Genomic DNA, 25000 nt, shown 5'->3' with positions numbered 1-25000 from the left:
TTTGCTCGTATGAACCGAGGGAGAAGGGCACTGTACATAATGATTAATAATTCTGGTTTATACTTGTTTTTCCTCTGCAGAGACACTGCTCTCTTCTGAGTATTTTTACTGATTACGTTCTTGCTTGATTTCGTGTCATAACAATAAACCTCTGTGTGTTAACTCTCAGTCCACAAGTTTGACTATTAAACCAGCAGTTAAGACAACTTAACAATTCATTTGATATAAGCGGTAGTAGAAACAAACCCATGCAGCCGTGACTGTGGAAATGTCAGTAAGGTGCAGTGTGCAGACACCAAACTTTTTACTCTGTATCTTTTATCTAGAAATAATAGTGTACATGGTGTTCCTTTAACACTTGAATCAAAAAGTTTATTATGGTGCAGTTATGTACATGAAATCTTTATAAATGTACTGTATGTACAATTCCAGGTGAAAGATCCAGTAATAAAGGTTCTGGATGTAAGGGTACCACCTCACGGGCACTGTTTACAGTTTCTGAGAGTGTAGAGGGTCAGGACTTTTACACAGATGACGTTTACACGTTTTGCAGACATTTATCTGATTCATGTGTATCTGATTCATGTGTATCGATTCATGTGTATCTGATTCACGTGTATCTGATTCACGTGTCTGATTCATGTGTATCGATTCACGTGTATCTGATTCATGCGTATCGATTCACGTGTATCTGATTCATGTGTATGTGATTCACGTGTATCTGATTCACGTGTATCTGATTCATGTGTATCTGATTCAATTCAATTCAATTTTATTTGTATAGCGCTTTTTACAATGTCTCAAAGCAGCTTTACAGAAATTTCAACACGCTATCCAGATATTAAAGGTGCGAATTTATCCCAACTGAGCAAGCTGGTGGCGACGGTTGTGAGGAAAAACTCCCTAAGATGTTTTAAGAGGAAGAAACCTCGAGAGGAACCCGACTCAGAAGGAACCCGTCCTCATCTGGGTAACAACAGATATTGTGAAAAAGTTCATTATGGATTTATATGAAGTCTGTATGGCGTTAGGAGCAGCCGTAGTCCCAGCAGTCTGGAATTAAAGAAGATTTGAGCTCCATCCAGAGGTAGGACATCCGAAACGGATCAGGCAGGTCCGGAGAGCAGAGACGATCAGGATCTCTAGTATCTACATAAAATCGTGTGTGGCTCGACAGAAGGAGAGAGGGAGAGAAGAGATTATTAGGACTGTGCTTAGCGTAACAGAAAGTCTAGTCAGGGTAGGCTTGAGTTAACAAATACGTTTTAAGCCTAGACTTAAACACTGAGACTGTGTCTGAGTCCCGAACACTAATAGGAAGACTGTTCCATAACTGTGGGGCTCTATAAGAGAAAGCTCTTCCCCCTGCTGTAGCCTTCACTATTCGAGGTACCGTCAGATAGCCTGCATCTTTTGATCTAAGTAGGCGTAGCGGATCATAGAAAACCAAAAGGTCGCTTAGACATTGTGGTGCGAGACCGTTTAGTGCTTTATAGGTTAATAAAAGTATTTTATAGTTAATGTGAGATTTTACTGGGAGCCAATGCAGTATTGATAATATCGGTGTGATATGGTCGTATCTTCTAGTTCTAGTTAGGACTCTAGCAGCTGCATTCTGGACTAATTGGAGCTTATTTATATTCCTACTGGAACATCCAGACAGTATGGCATTACAGTAATCTAATCTAGAGGTGACGAATGCATGAACTAATATTTCTGCATCATGTAGTGACAATATGTTTCTTATTTTAGAAATATTTCTGAGATGAAAGAAGGCTATCCTAGTAATATTATCTACATGAGCATCAAATGATAGACTGGAGTCAATAATCACTCCAAGGTCTTTAACTGCTGCACATGACGAAACAGAAAGACCATCCAGAGTAACCATGTGATCAGAAAGAATACTTCTAGCTACACGTGGGCCTAATAAAAGTATTTCTGTTTTATCAGAATTAAGCAGAAGGAAGTTAATAATCATCCAATGTCTAATGTCCTTTACACATTCCTCAACTTTACTAAGCTTCTGTCTGTCCTCTGGCTTCGCTGAAACATACAGCTGTGTATCATCAGCATAACAGTGGAAGCTAATTCCATGTTTACGAATAATTTGACCTAGGGGTAGCATATATAAAGTAAAGAGCAGTGGGCCTAAAACAGAACCCTGTGGAACTCCAAAAGTAACCTCAGTACGCATGGAGAAATCACCATTTACATCTACGAACTGATAACGATCGGTCAGATAAGACCTGAGCCAGGAGAGGACTGTTCCCTTAATACCAACAACATTTTCTAATCTATCAAGGAGAATAGTGTGATCTATAGTATCAAAAGCTGCAGTAAGGTCTAGTAACACAAGCAGCGAGACACAACCCTGATCAGAGGTCAGTAGAAGGTCATTTACTACTTTAACTAACGCTGTCTCTGTGCTATGATGAGGTCTAAATCCTGACTGATACATTTCATGAATGTTATTCCTATCTAAGTACGAGCATAACTGCTTTGCTACAACCTTTTCTAAAATCTTAGAGATGAAGGGGAGATTTGATATTGGTCTATAGCTGGACAGTTGAGACGGGTCAAGATCAGGTTTTTTAATCAAGGGTTTAATAACTGCTAATTTAAGTGATTTAGGTACATAGCCACTGCTTGGGGAAGAATTTATTATATTTAGAAGTGGCTCAATTACTACTGGACCAATCTGTTTAAACTAACATGTAGGTACGGGATCTAGTATGCAAGTTGATGAATTGGCTGAAGAGATTAATGTAGCTAGTTCAGTCTCTCTAAGTGGAGTAAAACATTCTAAATGTTTATCTGATATTGCTATATACACATCTAATATTTTCAACCTTATCATTGAAAAATTTCATGAAATCTTCACTGCTATGTAATGATTGTGTTTCTCTCTGTAGTGGTTTTATTCCTAGTTAATTTTGCTACTGTGTTGAAAAGGAATCTAGAATTGTTTTTGTTGTCTCCTATTAAGGTGGAGAGATAGACTTTTCTAGCATCGCCAAGAGATTTCCTATATTTCAGTCCTTCCATGCTTCCATGCTGTTTGAAATATTTCCAATTTCGTTTGACGCCATTTACATTCTAATTGTCGAGTTGTCTGTTTTAAGGTACGTGTTTGATCGTTATACCAAGGCGCTAGATTTTTCTCTCTAATTAATTTTCTTTTGAGTGGAGCCACTCTATCTAGCGTGTAGCGGAGTGTTGACTCCAAGCTTTCAGTCGCCTGATTGAGTTCTATCGGATCAGACGGTGATCCAAATCTAACTGATGTTTCTGCAAGGTTATTTATGAAGCTCGGTGTAGTAGCTGATGTGTAGGCGAGGTGTAAATATGATCCATATGTATTATGAACGAGATAAGATAATGGTCTGAGACAACTTCAGACAGGAAAAATTACGAAAAAATTTAATCCGTATGTTAGTATGAGGTCAAGAGTGTGACCACCGTTATGGGTAGGTCCGATTACGTTCTGATTAATCCCTACTGAATCTAAGATGGACACAACCGCTGTTCTCAGAGGGTCTTCCAGGTTATCAAAGTGAATATTAAAATCACCGACGATTAATTCTTTATCTACAGACACAACCAGGTTTGAGATAACGTCTGCAAATTCACTAAGAAATTCAGTATATGGCCCTGGGGGTCTGTAAATAATAATTAGAGGAATTGACTTATTTTTTGTGGCTACATAAGTTATGCTGGTATAAAGAATTTCAAAAGAATTAAATTTATGACTAGGTTTGTGTGTGACGACTAGATTTTTACTATGGATGGACCAACACCTCCTCCTCTACCAGTTGAACGAGGCTGATGTACATAACTGTATCCAGGTGGACTGGCTTCATTTAATGCTATGCACTCGTTTGGTTTAATCCAAATTTCCGTTAAACACATTAAATTACATTCCTGATCAGTAATGATGTCGTTAACAATAAGAGCCTTAGACGCAAGAGATCTAATGTTTAATAGTCCTAGCTTCAGATTAAAGGTGCTGGATGTGCATTCAGTATGATCTAATTTTAGGTTAATTAGGTTACTAAAACAAACATTCTGAAATTGTCTATGTATTTGTATAGCTCGGGGAACAGACACAGTCTCTATAGAATGTACTACAGGTGTTGGACTATTAATTGAACATTGCTTATGGTGAACGTTGTTATTGTAGAAGATGTGCTTACGGTAGACAGTCACTTGGAGTGTAGCGTCTTGGAGATGTTGTCAGACAGCAGTTCCGCTCCGAGGCTGCTGGGGTGCAGGCCATCAGGACGAAACAACCTAGGACGCTCCCAGAACAGATTCCAGTTATTAACAAACACCAGATCCTGTTCATTACACCAGGAAACTATTCTCTGATTGCTTGTGCTGGCATGTTGACAGTTCCAAAGCAGGGATCACATCACCAGTGTATGGCGTTAGTTCATTGGATGCTGGTTTTAGATGTTCCATGTTTTGTGATGATGCAGCATACATCTGTTTGAATGTACGCAGTGGGAGTGTGCTTCCAGATGCCCCAGGATCCGAGCCCGTGGATTCTGAAATTCACATTTACATTTAGTAGTTATTCAAAGAAATTCCACAAGGTGTCAGGCTTTTCTCTCAGCTTCATCACTGAGCCCACTTGCATTGCATCCTTCATCTCCGCTGCCTTTACATGTTTTACGTGTCCAGAAACAGATTCATGTTTTGTACAGATGTCTTCTCCGTGTTTTTGTTCTCGTCTCTTCAACCAGCCCAAGAGAACCCATATCACACCCCCCCTCATCTCCCTCCACTGGCTTCCTGTAGCCGCCCGCATCAAATTCAAATTTAGGAATTTCACACAGCCAGTAACACTAACTCATTTACTAATTAACACCGCCATTACGCTCGCGGCGTAAGGGCTGGTGGGGGGGGGGGGGGGGGGGGGCATTGGTTAAACTGTCAGTGAAAATGACTCAACCACTAACCCAGCGGTTGGGTTACACAAGACAACCCAAAAACTACCCAAGACTGTGATAATAACAATTAAATGTTCCAAAAGACTCAACCCAGGGTTTGGGTAGATAAAAACCCCCAGCATGTTTTAGAGAGTACCACCCGACCCGGGAAAGTACCTTTGGTACCGATATATTTATATAGTGAGGTGCTGGAACTGTAATCCTCTTTGTAAATGCTGGGGGTTTTTTTTTTCTTTTCACCTCAGTGCAGCTGTCAGTCAGGAAAAGGGGGCGTGGCCACACCACTGGAATTAACTTTACCTTCTAACTCAACCCAGTGTGAGTTCACTATCTCAGAGGGACAGTGTTTAATCACACACATTTCTCTCTCACACACACTCTGAGGATGGAGATGAGGATGGAGATGAGGATGGAGATGAAGGTGTTCCCGGTGCTAATGCTGTGCGCTTTTCTGGCAGGAGTGCACGGCGGGAATGTGTTGGTCTGGCCCTGCGACGGAAGTCACTTTCTGAACATGATCCCGGTTCTGGACGCGCTGATGGACCGAGGACACCGGGTATCGGTGCTCGTGCCGAGCGTAGCGCTTCACCGGGACGTGCGCCAAGCCGCGCACTTCGACCTGCTCTCCTTCAACGTGTCGGTGTCGGACTCGGAGCTGCAGCTGTTCCTGGAGGAATACCTGCGCTTTTTGATCTACGACAGGGCGCGCGCCGGTCTGCTGCAGAAGTACGTGGAGTTCTACCGGCTCGCCTCCCGCAGGCAGGACCTGGTCCTCTCGTACTGCGAGGGCACGCTCCGGAACCCGCCGCTCATGGACAAGCTGAGGCGCATGCGCTTCGACGCGGTCCTCGCGGACCCGGTGTACCCGTGCAGCGACCTGATGGCGCACACGCTCGGCGTGCCGTTCGTCTACACGTTCCGCTTCTCCATCGCGCACACCGTGGAGCGCCTGTGCGGCGCGAGCGTAACGCCACTGGCCTACGTGCCGGGATCTACGTGCAACTTCACCGACCGCATGAGCTTCACGCAGCGCGTGCGCAATGTGCTCTTCTACTGGAGTCAGGACGTCATGGCCCTGAGCCTGTGGAGGAAATACGACCAGTACTACAGCCAGTATTTAGGCGAGTCTGATGGTGTCTGATAGTGTCTGATGGTGTCTAAGTTCAGCTCTTTAGCATAAAGTCTATATTACACCAGTCCACCTTTCTGCTAACTTTACCATCAATACACGCACACCTGATCCAGGTAAAGCTTCCAGTGTAGGCCAGTTACACCTTTAAACATTTAAATATGTACTTAAAGGAGTCAGAGGAGCAAAATGTCCTGTTTCCATAAAATACTAGCTATAATTACTATAAAACAGCTTTTGGTTGTTTGATTTTATTTGACTCATTGTGTAGATTACGTCATACATGGATGGGCAGAGGGGCTGAGCAGGTTAAGTTGGGTGGGTTTATATAGCTATGAATTCACATCGTAAAAGAATTCTTTGTGTGTGAGTTGAGATCAGAGAATGTCTTACAGTGTGTGACATGCTGACGTTGTCTGCGGACAGCTTAGAGCTGTTGCGACCAAAGTCGATAAATTGATGTCCGTTTGAGAAACGTGTGATTAAAATATCAGTGTGAGAGCGACGTTCTTCTAAAATCCACCGATAGGAGGACAGCAAACTCATTGCATGGTAGTGGCATCGGAGAAACCTAAATGAGACCTCAAGCTTTCTACTGGAGAACGTTTGGGTTACGGATCGTGCTGATCCATGACGAAAGCAGAACGTAGTCATTTCCTTTAATCACAGATCTATCGTTAGAGGATCTTCATCGTATAATCTGACACTGAGAACACACTTTGCAGGTGTGTGTGTGTGTGTGTGTGTGTGTGAGAGAGAGAGATTATGGTTCTCTGTCTGGTGGACTGATGCAGTGTTCTTCATGTTGCAGGTAAACCCACAAGTTACTGTGAGATGATGGGTCGAGCTGATATCTGGTTGATCAGAGCTTACTGGGACTTCGAGTTCCCGCGACCTCTCCTACCAAACTTCATCTATGTCGGAGGCCTGCACTGTACTCCTGCTAAACCTTTACCAGAGGTGCACCAAGCCTCATCACACACATACACACACACATAATTCATCACATGTCTGCACACACTGAGTAATATTCACAGAATCCAGCGTGTGATCACGAAAGAACATCTGAGAAACCAAACACGAGTGTATAAAACTGGGTCAGTCTTTCTTTGTGTGTGTGTCTGTGTGTGTGTCTGTGTGTGTGAAGGGTATGGAGGAGTTTGTTCAGAGCTCTGGAGATGATGGTGTTGTGGTGTTCGCTCTGGGCACGCTGATCACAAACCTCACCATGGAGAAGTCCAACATGATCGCCTCGGCTCTCGGACAGATCCCTCAGAAGGTTCACAACACGCCCACACACACACACACACACACACACCTGTGTAGGGTGGTACAGCGGGCATCATTACCACCTCAGAACTCCAGAGCCAGAGCTTGTTGGATCCTGAACTCGGGTTAATGTCTGTGCATGTTCTCCCCAGTTCTTCATGGGTTTCATTCACGTTCTCGCCGGTTTCCCAAAAACATTCCAATAGGTGGCTTGGTCTCTAGGTGTGAATAAGTGTGTGAATGTGTGTGTATGGTGCCCTGCGATGCCCTGCAGTATCAACCAGAATGTATTCCTGCTTTCACACCCAGTGTTCCTGGATAGACTCCAGATCCAGCTCCACCGTGACCGGTATAAGACAGCAATAGTTTGTATATAATGTAACCTTAGTTTTGACAGGTATAGGTCAAAGGTCAAAAAGATACATGTTCTCACTCTCTATATCTAGATCAAAGGTCATGATCATAAAAATATATATAGTTATGTTAAATCTGGATCACATCCATTCGTGACAGAAACGTTACCATACATGGTACGGCCATGTGTATTCCAGACACACAAGTTGCACACACATGTTCTTTCTAACACTCTGTGGTAGGTCATAAAAATATATATAGTTATGTTAAATCGGGATCCCATCCATTCCTGACACAAATGTTACTATACACGGAATGGCCATGTGTATCACACACAGACATCCAAACAAAAATATGACACACACAAACACACTTTATTTTCACATTATTTAAAAGGAATTTACATGTTATGTACTAAATTACCATAATTATGAACACAAGTTAAGTTGACAATCATTTTTAAAATGACGTTTCTCCATTTAGATTGTCTGCAGTAGAATGCAGTCTTTTAAACCAGGAAAAATGACTGCCTTTAAGTTTTATAACAATAGTAAGTAAAATCCAGCGTGATTTACATTACAAATCTCATACGTAACATCTCTGCAGGATTTATAGACGTTAAAGCACTGAATGAAATGAACAATATAGACAAAAAATAAACACTCTGTGTCTACTACTTTTATCTCTCATAGAACTATCCACAGTCCAAAGGCTGTGGAGCTAGAAGGCTACGCGTGCGAATGACAAAAGATTTTAAAAAATAAAATAAAAAATGTATCAATACATGAAATTAGATTACACAATGTAGTTGAGGTTTACATGAATAAGCAGAAATGTAATCATGCTTATCTTTCCTATAGCACAATTGAAAAGCCCTCTCTAGATGAACAGATTTGTCAAATGAAACTTTTTCCTTCTTTTCCACAAAACTAAAGTACGGTAAACTAAAGAGTGGATATTCAAATGACACTGCTAAATATGACTAGCATTAGCTACGTGTACTAGTGCGAAATAGTACATCAAATGTATTAGCAGGTGTAGCCTATACACGAGTCCACTATCGGTCATATCACAACTGAGAACATGCCCCAAATTCATTGCTTTAGTAGAATTTAATGGTAAGTGAAATGATAATCACATTGTAATGTCCTTAGTATTTGTTCAGTCTACAGGTCCTCTAACACTCTGTTAAATGAATAAATGTAAATGTACTACAACGTAAATTTTGTTTTAAATCAATTAACGCAGAATGTAAGCTTGTGAAATAAATTAAACTTTATTGATTGCACTTTTGAGAAATTGGCATGACTTTGAATAAAAAATTACTGAAATAAATACTCTAAAACATTGATATACCCGAAGAAATGTAAAAAAAAAAAAATAAATAAATAAAAAAACTTTTTACATACCTTCTAAATAGGTCCCTTTAGGAGGTAAACGATTTAAAGACGGCGTTTTATAAGAAACGCGCGTATTACATGCCTTCTAAACCTAACCCTTTAGGATGTAAAATGTTTAAAGTGCTGCTTAAAAGAATCGAGAGTTTTGTTTAAACTAGAAGACACATTTTCCGGGGCGATGTCTTGTAGGCCTATACACAGTGTCCTACACATCTGAGGTGTGTACACACATCTGTACACACTGTCCTACACGTGTTTTCCCGGGGTGACAGTTCTGTAGATAGTGTACATTTTACATTTATGAGCTCTGGTGACAGTGTCTGAAGTGCGTGTGTATGTGGGTGTGGGGGTGTGCGTGCGTGTGTGTGTGTGTGGGTGTGTTAGAGAGAGAGAGAGAGAGAGAGAGAGAGAGAGAGAGAGAGAGAGAGAGAGTCGAGTGTTTCCTGGGGGTTTGCTGACCAGACTGCTTACAGTGTGTTTATGTTAATGAATCAAGGGACGAGTCGTGTGTTTTAGGGTTTAACGATCCCTACCAATGTGTACATTTGTGGTTTAAGTGAATCTTTGTTTCTGAAATTACTTCTGTGGTAATTATCAGTTTGTGTAACTAATCTATCAGAAAATACTAGACCTGGTGACTGAATGTGGTAGATGTATTAGAATTTTGGACATGTTATGCATGTGTAGCTCCCTATGTGTATGATCTATGTGTAATCCTTCTGTCAAGAAATGAGCAGACTGAGGTTTGTGAAATAATTGAATTGTTTATTGGCTACTTTGTTGAGAAAAACACTCAACAACGGGGGGGGGGGGGGGGGGGGTGTTTGTGTGAGAGAGAGAGACACGGTGTTCTTTCGGGGGTTTTGCTGACCAGAATTCTTACAAATGTGTTTGTTAACGAATTAAAGGGAGTCGTGTGTCTCAGTGTTAAAATAATGGTTAAGACGTCGTAGTTAAAACACAGAAGAAACTCTGCAACGATCTGTTACAATGTCTGCTCCGAGAAATCCTAATACCCTTAGAAGATTGCTGTGTATTCACCAACAAGAGGACCTGTTGAAATGAGAGAGGACCTGACTTTTGCTCCAAAATTTTTTTAAAAAACCAAGATGTTAGTTTGACAAATTATTAATGAAGGTAATGTAAAGATGTTGCTGTTTAACCCTGAGCAGGGCATCAACAGCTCCAGAGATCCTGTCTTAAGTCCGAGGGTTTAGTTAGGAGGTAGAAAAACATTTAAAGACAATGTTTTAAAAGAGTCGCGCATTTTGTTTAAACTATAAACGAGATTTCAGAAAATGTTTCGCCAACGAGGATACTTACACAGAACTGTCGCTAAATACATAAGCTTTCGTCTATGCTTATTGCATTTAGGCATACAATAAAAGTTATTTGCCAGATTCAGATGCTCCTAAACAAATTATTTTAAAGTATGAATTGGTAACTGATCAACAAAGACTGTACTATCATTTCTAATATAATGCATTAAATATGGACCACTATTTTCACTGAAATGTTTCAGAGATTTTATTTATTTTTTCACTAGTTTACACTAAATGTCTAATATTCTCTTCTGTTGGAAATATGCCTGAACTGATATCCCCATCCCACCCACCCCCAGATCAGGAGTGGGTAAAGACAGACTGGTGATCTGATCTATATTATATATACGTGTACCTTAGATAACGCCTCTCTGAACGCCATGGTGGGACGTTCCCGAGCTGAAGTACTGTACAAGTCCTAAGCATTAGATCACCCCAATTACTCTTGTATACTCTTTCCATACCGTCGTGATCTTTGCCTGACGAAGCCATACACAAATCATAATTGACATTTGGGGCCTAATTCTAAAATCATCAGATACCAAATGCACAACCGTTTTGTCTTGCTGCCATCACAAAATAATAATGTTTAAACCTTAAGTAACGTAGTCACGGAGGGTGTATATATTTTTCCACACTACATGAAGTTTGGGGATCCTTATAGACTGTGGAACAGAAATGTACTCAGTATGTCTCCGCCGTTTTATTTCATATTGGAGTACGACCATTTTTCTTTTTTACCATTAAGGATGAAACACTTGTTTCTTTTAAAACGTCGTCTTTAAATGTTTTTCTACCTCCTAACTAAACCCTCCGACTTAAGACAGGATCTTTGGCGTTGTTGACGCCCTGCTCAGGGTTAAACAGCAACATCTTTACATTACCTTCATTAATAATTTGTCAAACTAACATCTTGGTTTTTAAAAAAAAATTTGGAGCAAAAGTCAGGTCCTCTCTCATTTCAACAGGTCCTCTTGTTGGTGAATACACAGCAATCTTCTAAGGGTATTAGGATTTCTCGGAGCGGACATAGTAACAGATAGTTGCAGAGTTTCTTCTGTGTTTTAACTACGACGTCTTAACCACTATTTTAACACTGAGACACATGACTCCCTTTAATTCGTTAACAAACACATTTGTAAGAATTCTGGTCAGCAAAACCCCCGAAAGAACACCTGTGTCTCTCTCTCTCACACCCACCCCCGCACACCCACATGGTCATCAGAGGTCATAAATGTACTGCTGGGACACGGGATGTCAAAGCATAGACGAAAGCTTATGTATTTAGCGACAGTTCTGTGTAAGTATTCTCGTTGGCGGACCATTTTCTGAAATCTTGTTTATAATTTAAACAAAATGCACGACTCTTTTAAAACACCGTCTTTAAAAAAAGGTTTTTCACCCTTAAAATAACCCGGTTAGCAGGTAGGATATGTAATACATATTTTCATTTTCTTCAGACATATTGTCACTTCAGTCTTCACAACGAATAACACCGATGGTTTTGACCTTTCTTTCAGTAAAAGAGAACAACGACATCATACAGCCTTGAAGGACTGTAGAAATGTTTTACACATCACAGTGTTTTTCTCAACAACGTAGCCAATAAACAGTTCAATTATTTCACAAACCTCAGTCTGCTCATTTCTTGACGGAAGGATTACACATAGATCATACACATAGGGAGCTACACATGCATAACATGTCCAAAATTCTCATACATCTACCACATTCAGTCACCGGGTCTAGTATTTTCTGATAGATTAGTTACACAAACTGATATTTACCACAGAAGTAATTTCAGAAACAAAGATTCACTTAAACCACAAATGTACACATTGGTAGGGATCGTAAAACCCTGAAACACACGACTCGTCCCTTAATTCATTAACATAAACACACTGTAAGCATTCTGGTCAGCAAACCCCCAGGAAACACTCGACACTCTCTCTCTCTCTCTCTCTCTCTCTCTCTCTCTCTCTCTCTCTCTCTCTCTCTCTCTCTCTCTAACACACCCACACACACGCACGCACACACCCCCACACCCACATACACACACACTTCAGATGTGTAGGACACTGTGTATAGGCCTACAAGACATTCCCCGGAAATTGTGTCTTCTAGTTTAAACAAAACTCTCGATTCTTTTAAGCAGCACTTTAAACATTTTACATCCTAAAGGGTTAGGTTTAGAAGGCATGTAATACGCGCGTTTCTTATAAAACACCGTCTTTAAAACGTTTACCTCCTAAAGGGACCTATTTAGAAGGTATGTAAAAAGTATTTTTTTATTATTTTTTCTTTTTTACATTTCTTCGGGTATATCAATGTTTTAGAGTATTTATTTCAGTAAAGTTTTATTCAAAGTCATGTCATTTTCTCAAAAAGTGCAATCAATAACGTTTCATTTATTTCCCAAGCTTACATTCTGCTCATTTATGTTCACATTCAACCATCGTGTATTTTCTAACAGCGGAGCTATACAAAACAAACCCCCACAATCTAAATTTAATGTGTGGTTGCAAGATAAAAATTCTAATTTATTGAATTAATTAAATATTTAAAGTTGTACACATTATTTTGATGAGTTGTGTTGACATAATAATGTTGATAATTACATCAACTTAACATTGTGTGTAATTTCTGCGTTAATTGATTTAAAACAAAATTTACGTTGTAGTACATTTACATTTATTCATTTAACAGAGTGTTAGAGGGACCTGTAGACTGAACAAATACTAAGGTCATTACAATGTGATTATCATTTCACTTACCATTAAATTCTACTAAAGCAATGAATTTGGGGGCATGTTCTCAATAGTGATATGACCAATAGTGGACTCGTGTATAGGCTACACCGGCTAATACATTTGATGGACTATTTTGCACTAGTACACGTAGCTAATGCTAGTCATATTTAGCAGTGTCATTTGAATATCTACTCTTTAGTTTACCGTAGCAGTGGAAAAGAAGGAAAAAGTTTCATTTGACAAATCTGTTCATCTAGAGAGGGCTTTTCATTTGTGCTATAGGAAAGATAAGCATGATTACATTTCTGCTTATTCATGTAAACCTCAACTACATTGTGTAATCTAATTTCATGTATTGATACATTTTTTATTTTATTTTTAAAAATCTTTTGTCATTCGCACACGTAGCCTTCTAGCTCCACAGCCTTTGGACTGTGGATAGTTCTATGAGAGATAAAAGTAGTAGACACAGAGTGTTTATTTTTTGTCTATATTGCTCATTTCATTCAGTGCTTTAACGTCTATAAATCCTGCAGAGATGTTACGTATGAGATTTGTAATGTAAATCACGCTGGATTTTACTTACTATTGTTATAAAACTTAAAGGCAGTCATTTTTCCTGGTTTAAAAGACTGCATTCTACTGCAGACAATCTAAATGGAGAAACATAATTTTAAAAATGATTGTCAACTTAACAACTTGTGTTCATAATTATGGTAATTTAGTACATAACATGTAAATTCCTTTTAAATAATGTGAAAATAAAGTGTGTTTGTGTGTGTCATATTTTTGTTTGGATGTCTGTGTGTGATACACATGGCCATTCCGTGTATAGTAACATTTGTGTCAGGAATGTATGTGATCCAGATTTAACATAACTATATATATTTTTATGACCTACCACAGAGTGTTAGAAAGAACATGTGTGTGCAACTTGTGTGTCTGGAATACATATGCCCGTACCATGTATGGTAATGTTTCTGTCACGAATGTATGTGATCCCGATTTAACATAACAAAAATATTTTTATGATCATGACCTTTGATCTAGATATAGAGAGTTAGAATGTGTATCTTTTTGACCTTTGACCTATACCTGTCAAAACTAAGGTTACATTATATACAAACTATTTCTCTCTAGTATAAATTGTTTGAATATATGAACAATAAGAGATTATTAAAATGATATTAAAGCTCTGCGTTATTTCATTCACGTGATGTTGGGATTTGATTGACAGGTGGTGTGGAGTTACCGAGGAGAGAAGCCACACACTCTGGCTCCAAACACCAGGATTTATCGCTGGATTCCCCAAAATGATTTACTGGGTCAGAACTGCACCTGTCACACGTTATGAAGATAGATTTAGGGGCCAAGCACTGAAGGAGCATAGGCACCTATTCTTTTAGTTAGTGTTCTTCTTCTTCTTCTTCTTCTTCTTCTTCTTCCACTCTTGAGTCTATGGCAGCCCATAGAACCGCTTTAGCATCATAAGTGCTAGAATCAAAATTATTTCCCCCTATAGCCATCATGAATTGAGGATACCTGCACAGTTTCAGAACAGCACCACCTAGTGGTCGAGATAAAACAAAGCACATTTTTGCTTAACGCTTTGTCATAAAATCATGATACTGGTCTGCTTAGATCCTTTGGGCTGTAGCGAGTCTAATGATCGGACATTTTATTAGGTCGGTCATTTTGAATTAGACGTAAAATGCTGTATTTCGGCGTATTGTTACTAAAATCAGGACCATGCTCTGAAGGCACTCAAAAAGTCTCTGATCAGTGCCACCTTGTGGTCAACAACTTTAATGCAATTGGAAAAAAAGCTAATAGTTGTACTACTTTTGCTCATTGTCATGTGATTGGTCTTCACAGATGCCCTGGGTCATGCAGAGAAGAATGATAATTATGCCATGATAGGGTAAAAATTAATGTCCGCCATTTTGAATTTTCCGAAGAACATACTTTTTCGAACTCCTCCTAGACTGTTCATCCGATTTTCATGTAATTTGAAAGAGATCATCATTAGACTCGACTGACGAAAACGTATTAAAAGCTTATTGATAGACAAAATCGTTCTCGAACAACATGCAAACAAATCCGAGCACACCAATATGGTTGTGAGGCTATATCTCCATAACGCATTAGTGTATTCATACCAAACTTAGTACTTGTCGTTGGTATCCTGGCTTGAGGGTACCTGTACAGTTTCAGAACAGTGCCACCTAGTGTTCACAAGATATGAAAAAACACATTTTTGATGATAAGTTCTGAATGGTTTTTATAAAATAATGGCCGTGTTTATCTCCTTACTTTGCCTCTGCAGTGCTTGGCCCCATAATTGCTGCTTGCAGCTATATTTTTTCTATATTGTGTTTATGGGCGTGCCTTGTTTTTGGCCAATCAGGTCATCCCAAAACCCGAGCGTTCGTCACTCATGGTGGCTCCAACAGTGTGTATCAGGCCATTTATCACGGCGTGCCCATGGTGGGGATCCCGCTGTTTGCCGATCAACCAGATAACATGGTGCGCATGCAGGCCAGAGGCGTCGCCATCGTCCTGGACATTAACAAAATGCAGACGCAGGACCTGGTGGACACTCTTAAAGCCATCATCTATCAATCAAAGTAAGGGGACCAACTATTTCTCAGGAAATCATGGCTAGATCTGACCAGATCTGTTCATTTTCACTAGTTTCAGTTTTCTGCATACGAACGTCTGCCGCCTGTTCAGGTCTTCAATGTTGAAAACGCGTCTTTCTTTCCACTGCAGAAAGAAACGTTAAACGCCTCTCTGTGGCCGCTCTGTTTAAGTAAAGCGTCTCTGTTTGCCATGCAGGTACAAGGCGAACGCCCGGCGTCTGTCCCAGACGCACCACGAGCGTCCCATCAAACCTCTGGACGAGGCCGTGTTCTGGATCGAGTACGTGATGAAGAATAAAGGCGCTAAACACCTGCGCGTAGCCGCTCATCAGCTCTCCTGGTACCAGTACTACCTGCTGGACGTGCTGAGCTTCTTCCTCCTCGCACTCGCTCTAATCCTCTACATCTTTATGAAGACCAGCAGAGTCGGCCTCTGGATCATCAAATCAACACGAAATCACAAGAGGAAGTTGGAGTGACGTCCACTCTGTAGAAAGATCACAACGCAGAACGTGTTGTACTTTCTGTTTTGCAGTAAATGAAATGAAAATGCTACTGAAACATATATAATGTGAATCATACAAAGTGAGACTGACTTTACTTTAAATTAAAATTCTGTTTTATTTGTTTGGTGTAAAATTCTTTCATTATTATTGTTCTTACATTCCCACCTCGGTCTAGTCTCCCTGAGGTAAGACGGATGAGCTCACCTGTCTGCAGTTTAACCAAAAAATAACACAACAATATATAAATAAAATATATTCACACTTCAAATCCACACTTTTGTGTTCCAGAGCTTCATTCACAGACTTTATTGTACACAAACATTTCCCTCAAGAGTTCTGCAGGTTTAAAAGGTTGTTTTTTTTAAACATTTTTTAATCTGACATCCAATAGGAAGTGAGTATAGGATTCGATCATGTGATCTGGAAGCCGTTGATTGGCTGTGTGTTTCCCCGGCTGGGATTAAATGATTGTGTCGTAGACCTTTTCCCAAAGCTCTTACACGGCTTTTAAAGTGCACATATTACGCTATATAAAAGTGCCTAATTTCTGTGTGAGGTCTCCTACAGCAGGTTTACATGCATCCAAGGGCAAAAAACACTTTAGTGTTCTCCTACCGTACACTGCAGCGTCATCTTTTACACAACACGCTCCAGATAAAGTGGGTGTGGCCCTGTCTTTAATGAACACACGTTACACAAATCCCACGTTGACTTCAGCTGGATTTGAGAAGCGGTCCTCGGTGAGTACGTGTGAACAGATGTGAGATTGTTCTGTGGAAAAAGTAAGCGCACCCTTGGCCTCAGAAGTTAGTATTGCCCCCTTTAGCAGAAATAACTTCTTATAGGTGTTTTGCATAAATGTCCACCAGGCGTGCTGGAATTTCTGACCACTCTTCCATGAAATATTCTTTCAGTTGCATGATGTTTGAGGGTTTTCTTGTATGTTCTGCCCGTTTCAAATCCCCCCCACAACATGATTCAAATCCAGGCTTTGACTTGGCCGTTGCATAACCCTCCATTTCTTCTTCCTGAGCCGTTCCTTGGTGGATTTGCTCGTGTGATTGGGATCATCATCCTGTAGAAAGCTCCCCTTTCGGTTCGACTTTCAGACATATCTTCAAACTCTCTTTGATATGATGCAGAATTCAGAGTTGAATCAGTGAATGTAAGCTGTCCAGTCCCTGAGGCAGAGAAGTGTGTGTGATTATGCCGAGTGTGTGATTCCAGCATGTGTGTGGGATTTATAGTGAGTGTGTGATCTATAGTGTGTGTGATTATGTCCAACACCTGTACATTATAGTGACTGTAATCAGTGTGAAATTGACGCCTCAGATCTCAGATCTGGAGCGAGATATTCAGACCAAACTTGCGTTACTGTCTACGTCTCGACCTCCGGAACCGACGCTGTGGATATGAAGACGATCGGGGAAAGTCATATCCCCCAAATTCACACCGTAGTTTGTTGGGGTCGAGACGTACACAGTGACACGAGTTTGGTCTGAATATCACACTCCAAAGCTGAGATATGAGGCTTCAGTTTCACACTGATTACAGTCACTAGAATTGTTACATCAGGAGACATATTGTGCTGGTGTTCTCTCTATCTCTCTCTCTCTCTCTCTATCTCTTTCTCTCCCACTTTCTCTCTCTCTATCTCTCTCTCTATCTCTTTCTCTCCCACTTCCTCTCTCTCTCTCTCTCTCTCTTCGCTCTCACAGATCGCTCCATCCTAACTGGACGTGCTGACGCTGTGCTCGGGGATCGGAGAGGAGAAGATTGTGCGTCTTTTTAAAAGAAAGAAGGATGAAAGAAGGCTATGCCGAGAGGCATGTGGGTGTGTGGTGTGTGTGATCACTTGGGGGTGATTGAGTCGTGATTGTTTTCTTGGTGTTTGAGTGAACTCGCTTGTTTTTACACTGTGTACGAGTGAAAGAAGCGAGTGATTGAAGTGTTCGTATGGTGGTGTTTGGGTAGAATATTGTGTCGTCCCATTCCCCTGTCCTGCCTCATATGTTGTGTCTGACTGTACGCCTTATTTATAAATATATCGCAACCTATTGCAAATATTCCTTTTCTTGGTATGACGAAAGCTGTAGGGGTTGGGTGCCGTTTATTTTGAGTCGATCTTTTGTTCTCTGTTTTTGAATCAGGGAGTTAGGGCACACTCTGTATTTTATTTTGAAAAACCGTTTCTGTTGTTAGGATATTTAAACTGATACGGGGCAAGATAGCGCTGGTTTTGTTTGATGTGTTTTGTTTATATTTAATATTAAGCCCTGAAGACATTCTGCTTTGAGTGATTGTTTGTTTTGGATTATTTCTTTACTGCAAAATTAATAATAAATTGGCAAGGTGTCAAAGAATCGAATGGAATGTGTGTCGACCTCATTGTTTTGATTATGATTTATGTTACACCTCGACCCTAGACCGGGGTCGTTACAATACGAGAGAGCAGCGTCACGGAGTCTCCCGCTTAGCCATTTCACACAGCCATCAACACCGCCGTTACGCTCGCGGCGTAGTCACCTTTCACATCACTAGTAATAACACGCGTGTGGATGATGTTAAGTTGTGTACCGCCGCCACCATGACGTAATACTGGACACCATCATAGACTGATTTAGAACATCTTTTACTACGGACTCGAGGTGCTGAACATGACATCTACATCCGATTCACACGCACAGCGAATTACACACACATCAGTTACCACTGTGTAGGACGACCAGATTGATCAAATATAAAACTTTGCTAGCTAGGCTAGTGCGGCGTCGCTAGCCGAGGGGAGGAACAGCTAAGCTATCACTGTATGTGTTTATCTGCTACAGAGCCATGCGGAGTTCATTATCTTTCCAGATGTTTTCAGCAACGTTCGGTTTCCTCGCCTCAGGACTCCGACTCCGAGGTCACAATCAAAGGGTCAAAGCAACAAACATTCACTCAGAGGCGAATTCAGAGTCGGATGATGACGTCGGCAGCGCAGTCCACAACGTGATCGGACGGTAGTTTAACACGTGCGGTGTCGCTCACTCGTGTGAATTAACATCAAACATTCAAACAGTCCACGCTGAGGTGATTTGACCCAAGGAGCTGGGCTGAGGGGTCGGGGTGTTGGGTCCGTGTGAGGGGCGGTGAAGGGGTGCATTGATTCGACTCTCAGTGAAAATGACAAAACTACCCAAGACTGAGATAATAACAATTAAACAGCCCAAAAGAACAAAAATAAGCCAGCATGTTTTAGAGAGTACCACCCGACCCGGGAAAGTACCTTTGGTACCGTTATATTTACATAGTGAGGTGCTTGAGCTGTACTCCTCTTTGTAAATGCGGGTTTTTTTCTTTTCACCTCAGCGTTCCTGGGATAGACTCCGGATCCAGAACCACCGTGACCAGTATCTTGTGGTCGTTAGCGTGATTCAGGCTTTCAGACGTCACTGTGAACATTAAAATATCTCAAAACGTGAGAAAAAAATACACACTGAAAATAAGACTATGAGTACCGTTACTGCTCTAGCTCCATGTGTGTTTTCTACAGCTACAAGTGTGTTTATTTTCACATTCTCACACACACAAGCATTAAAACATAAAGCAACACGTAGAACACACGAGAGCCTCGATATTAAAATGATATTAAAGCGCTGTTACTTCGTTCACGTCATGATGGGGTTTCACTGACATTCCCCAAAACGATTTACTGGGTCAGAACCGCACCCGTCACACGTTATGAAGATAGATTTAGGGGCCAAGCACTGAAGGAGCATAGGCACCTATTCTTTTAGTTAGAGTTCTTCTTCTTCTTCCACTCTTGAGTCTATGGCAGCCCATAGAACCGCTTTAGCATCATAAGTGCTAGAATCAAAATTATTTCCCCCTTTAGCCATCATGAATTGAGGATACCTGCACAGTGTCAGAACAGCACCACCTAGTGGTCGAGATAAAACAAAGCACATTTTTGCTTAACGCTTTGTCATAAAATCATGATACTGGTCTGCTTAGATCCTTTGGGCTGTAGCGAGTCTAATGATCGGACATTTTATTAGGTCAGTCATTTTGAATTAGACGTAAAATGCTGTATTTCGGCGTATTGTTACTAAAATCAGGACCATTCTCTGAAGGCACTCAAAAAGCCTCTGATCAGTGCCACCTTGTGGTCAACAACTTTAATGCAATTGGAAAAAAAGCTAATAGTTGTACTACTTTTGCTCATTGTCATGTGATTGGCCCTGGGTCATGCAGAGAAGAATGATACCAATTATGCCATGATAGGGTAAAAATTAATGTCCGCCCTTTTGAATTTTCCGAAGAACATACTTTTTTCGAACTAGGTTAAGATGTACAGAGTAACACGGGTTTGGTCTTCCTAACTGCAAAAAGGAGTTTATTAAATAAATAACTAAATAAATAAAGCTCAGATTAGAGGAACGGGATTAACGATGGATTAACAGGTGACCTGCAGCTGCGCTGCGAGTAAAAACGCTTCAGTCCGAGTCACCTTTTTCGATTGTGGTTTATTTTTCATACAGTCCAAAACAAGAAGAACAGGCGGACGGTGGAAATCAGGCCGGAGTGAGACTGATTCAAGAAAATAAGAAATGAAAGGTGTAAGGCCCTGAATGACGATCATCCTTTTACCAAAATAGAGCATTATTGTACAGAGTTCTGTTCCTCCACGTGATGGGAGGATCCTGACCACACTGAGAGAAATCACCCCCTGCAGCTTGATCACAATCATCATCATCATTTCCTTCTGAATCTAAACATGCTGATGGGGTCACATCACGCTGTAGATGAACCTCCCGTGATCACAGCCTCGGCGAGCACACTAACCAGCAGGTACGCCCCGATAACCGGCTCTTCATCGTGTCGCGTCTCTAGTGTTGATCGGGAAGGACGGAGATGCGTCACGGTGTTGTGTCTAGTGCATTAACGTGAGGGCTGAATGTCCGAGTCTGCGTGGGAGGAGGGAGACGGGTAAATACAACAGCGGAATGGACTGCAGTCGGAATAGATTTAAGTGTAGAAGTGTGTGTGTGTGTGTGTGTGTACGAGACTCCACTGGGCTAGCTCGGAGTCAGACACCGATGTCACGTCCTCCAGCCGTGTTTAATCCAGGAGTCAAGTGAAAAACGAGACGCCGTACATTACACTTGGAGATGCGACTGTAAACTCCGCCTTTAAACCTGACGCACTTCTGAGAGTGTTACTTGGTATAAAATAATAATAACAATAATAATGACGATGAAGGTGTTTAGCGAGAGACGTGTGGCGGATGAGGGCGGGTCCATAAACGAGTGGCGGTGATGATTGGCAGCTTGTAGAGCAGGTCATCGCTCTGTACCTGCTGGTCAGTGCGCCGTGCTCGAACCCGAGCGCAGATTAAAGCTGGGGAGGATGCGGGCCTGTGAAGAGATCTCACACACGGTTAATCACCGTGTTTAACTCCTCAGCATGCGCAGCTTCACGGTCAGCTTCTCCAACACCACAAATACTGCACAAGTCCTTCAGCAGCGCTGCCTCCTGTCTTCCAAACATGACTTCAGCCAGACAGTTCACACTACACGCTAAAATCTGTAATCTGTCCTCAGTACGGGGTTAAATAATGATTCATGGAAAAAAAAGCTTCATTTCTCTCTCGCACACACACACACACACACACACACCTCCTCTCGTGATTCACAGGGTAATATTTTACATTTGGTCTTTTTGTTTGATTTGGGGGGGGCGCACGGGGATCAGAGCTCTGAAGTGGATCAGTAAGTGTGTTAGAGACGGGCGGTTTGCTGGTAATCGATATTACTGATTATTAACGGATTAAACAGTGGATCAGATCAGATCAGATCAGATCAGAACGCCGCGTCTCTTCCTTCGCATTTAATCCACTGTTTTGTTTGGCAGAGCTCGGATCAGCGCGTCCCCGGACCACGAGGAGTCGTCGTAAATGTCATGGTACATTCCAGCTGATAACAGCTTTTATATAACGCACATTCACACCGGTAGATGCTTTGGAATGATTTTAAGCTTCACACACACACACACACACACACACACACACGGTGTTGTTTTCCTCCTCAGGCGTGACATCAGCAGCCTCACGAACAATAAATAGGACTTAAGAGCTGTTAAGAAACACGCAGACGATTCGACTCTGCCGGAGTGACACACACACACACACACACACACACACACACACACACACACACACACACACACACACACACACACACACACACACACACACGACAACGTGCTGATTGGTGATAAGTAATGAGTAACATAAATACCAGAAAGAGATAAGACAGAAAAATGAGATAAAAAAAATATACACAAAAATAAAGATTAATAAGCGACTCATTCCTTTGTTCCCTTAGCGCCACACACACACACACACACACACACACACACACACACACACACACGGTGTAAGAGCAGGTGAGAATTGTCCTCCAACAGTCTGTCCTTCACTGAGAGACAGACAGGTCCGCTCCTCTGTGGGCCGCCGGTCTGTCTGTCCGTGTCACTGTTTAAAGGCATGGTGGTCGGGTTTACAGAGACGTGGGTTTATTCTGTAGTTTCTCTCTGCACAGGTTTCCGTCTGAAGAAGCCCCTCTCCATCTCTCCATCTCCCCCCCTCGCTGCTCCCGGAGAGAGAGAGACGCGTGTGCGGTACCGTCACTCAGAACAGCGCTTTAGATCCTTGGTTCTCGAACTCGGACCAGGCGTCGTTCAGCTCCATGAAGATCATCTTGGCGTACTGCTCGTACGGCTTCCCCGCCGCCTGCACGACAACAACGACGACAACGGGTCAGCGAGGCACGCCAGAGCGGCGTAACAGAGTGCTCGCAGAGACACGGAGAGACAGAGAGAGAGAGAGAGAGAGAGAGAGAGAGAGAGAGAGAGAGAGAGAGAGAGAGAGAGAGAGAGAGAGAGAGAGGCAGAGAGAGAGAGGCAGAGAGAGAGTGTGTGAGAAAGCAAGGAAGAGTGAGAGAGAGAGAGAGAGAGAGAGAGAGACACACACACAGAGACAGACAGAGAGAGAGAGAGAGAGAGAGAGAGAGAGACAGAGACAGAGAGAGAGAGAGACAGACAGACAGTGAGAGAGAGAGAGACAGACAGACAGACAGACAGACAGGGAGAGAGACAGACACCTTGTCAGGATGGACGATCAGCGCTGCTTTCCTGTAGAACTTCTTCACCTGGTCAGGTGTGAGCAGGTCGGCCATGCTGACGGGTTTCCAGCGCGTCTCTCCCTCCCACAGCACCGTCTGTAATGTGGAGAGCAGAGCGCGGATGTTCCTCTCCTTCCCCTCGATCCAGTCCAAGATCTAACACACACACACACACCCCATGACCACAGTGAAACACACACCTGGGTCACTGCTCATTCAGCAGGACCTGTTAGAGGAACCATAAACCATGCTATGTGTGTGTGTGTGTGTGTGTGTGTGTGTGTGTGTACCTGTAGTTTGAGTGGATCCATGTCTCTGCTCATTTCCTGTTTCCTCATGGCGGCGATGGTGCGCGGTCCTCCCTTTCTCTCCGGTTTATAGGAGAATCCCTGAGTGGATAACAAATCCTCAAAATCGTCCTCCTTCACTTTGGGCTTCGGACCTGAAAACATGCACACACACGTGCACACACACACACACACACACACACAGGTTACATCACATTGCGCCTGTCTAGGGGGTGTATGAGATAAGGAGTGATTCCATGTATGTGTGTGTGTTTACCGAATCCCGGCCCCCTGCGTCCTCGCTCTTCTCGTCCTCCAATCACACTGAAGTTTTGAAGGTTGAAGTTGGTCTTTGCTGATTGGGTGGTGTTGGGTTTGGGGGCGGAGCTCGGAGGTGCCCAGGGTTTATTAGCAGGTTGAGACGATGGCTGCTGCTGCCATGACTGACTCGAGCTCTTTGATGTTCCAGCAGGGGGCGCTGCTTTAAATCCAGAACCTGCAAACCCACTGCTGGAGGAGCCTGAACCAAACACACACACACACACACACACACACACACACACACACACACACAGTTAATCATGAAACATACAGTAAGTTTAAGGTGTGTGTGTGTGTGTGTGTGTGTGTGTGTGTGTGTGTGTGTGTGTGTGTGTGTGTGTGTAGGTGACTCTGACCTGGCAGCGTGGAGCCCAGGTTACCGAGGTCAGCGAAGGGATCAAAGCTCTGAGACTTGGTTTTCGAGAACGATGAGGACACACCTGGAGCTAACACACACACGCACATTATTTACCTACACACACACACACACACACACACACACACACACACACCCCCAGTGCGAAGCAGACAAACTACAGCCACACTGATTGTGATTGATCAGCTGATTGGTTACCAGTGAAGGCGGGTTTTTTAGCGTTAGCAGACATGCTAGCTGCAGTTCTGGAGGTGCCGGAGGTTCCGGAGGTCCAGCTGTCCCAGCCGCCCAATAAATCAGGCTGACTCGCTGATGATGTCATCTTGGGCACATCCCCCGTGAGCTTATCTATTTCAATTACACCAGTTACCATTAAGATCACGTCCGATTAACACACTGATCCATTAACACGCACGCACACACACACACACGCACACACACCCCACCAAATCCAATCAACATGAATCAGCTTAAACTGAAAATCACACTGCTGTAGGATTTTAACAGCCAATCAGGCTTCAGG

The 25000-nt window shown here is 42.2% G+C and overlaps 2 protein-coding genes across 4 annotated transcripts in view; one reads left to right on the top strand and one right to left on the bottom strand.

The window, feature by feature from the left end:
- The first annotated feature begins 5253 nt into the window (after positions 1-5253).
- LOC108255642 (UDP-glucuronosyltransferase 2C1) lies at positions 5254-16586 on the top strand. Of its 2 annotated transcripts, none has more exons than XM_017451740.3 (6): positions 5254-6076; positions 6896-7044; positions 7232-7363; positions 14417-14504; positions 15587-15806; positions 16018-16586. In XM_017451740.3, the coding sequence occupies exons 1-6, from the start codon at positions 5341-5343 to the stop codon at positions 16298-16300; spliced, it is 1608 nt and encodes a 535-aa protein (XP_017307229.1). In that variant the 5' UTR covers positions 5254-5340; the 3' UTR covers positions 16301-16586. The 2 variants fall into 2 exon arrangements, with proteins under 2 accessions (XP_017307229.1, XP_053530584.1); XM_053674609.1 differs by lacking the exon at positions 5254-6076 and adding an exon at positions 6153-6200.
- Positions 16587-20815: 4229 nt separating this feature from the next.
- The window catches only part of gak (cyclin G associated kinase), a 26823-nt gene continuing 22638 nt past the window's right edge, over positions 20816-25000 (bottom strand). Inside the window, exons 23-28 of one of the 2 annotated variants that reach the window (XM_053674606.1) lie at positions 24676-24825; positions 24458-24547; positions 24058-24300; positions 23784-23935; positions 23473-23649; positions 20816-23102 (exon numbers count right to left, since the gene is read on the bottom strand). In XM_053674606.1, coding sequence (XP_053530581.1) covers positions 23001-23102; positions 23473-23649; positions 23784-23935; positions 24058-24300; positions 24458-24547; positions 24676-24825 — 914 coding nt within the window. In that variant the 3' untranslated portion in view covers positions 20816-23000. The remainder of the gene's footprint in view (positions 23103-23472; positions 23650-23783; positions 23936-24057; positions 24301-24457; positions 24548-24675; positions 24826-25000) is intronic. The other variant, XM_053674607.1, reaches the window with a different exon arrangement.

This window comes from Ictalurus punctatus, chromosome 22 (assembly GCF_001660625.3).
Source record: "Ictalurus punctatus breed USDA103 chromosome 22, Coco_2.0, whole genome shotgun sequence".
NCBI lineage: Eukaryota > Metazoa > Chordata > Actinopteri > Siluriformes > Ictaluridae > Ictalurus > Ictalurus punctatus.
Note: the sequence above shows the minus strand (reverse complement) of the source record. Positions and strands in the feature narration are given on the sequence as shown.

Excerpts from the sequence above, each read along its gene's own strand:
- LOC108255642 (XM_017451740.3), top strand. The coding sequence starts at position 5,341 with ATGGAGATGAGGATGGAGATGAGGATGGAGATGAAGGTGTTCCCGGTG. Across the intron at positions 7,364-14,416 it reads TCGGACAGATCCCTCAGAAG|GTGGTGTGGAGTTACCGAGG; the intron begins GTTCACAACACG and ends TTTGATTGACAG. Across the intron at positions 14,505-15,586 it reads TCCCCAAAATGATTTACTGG|GTCATCCCAAAACCCGAGCG; the intron begins GTCAGAACTGCA and ends TTGGCCAATCAG.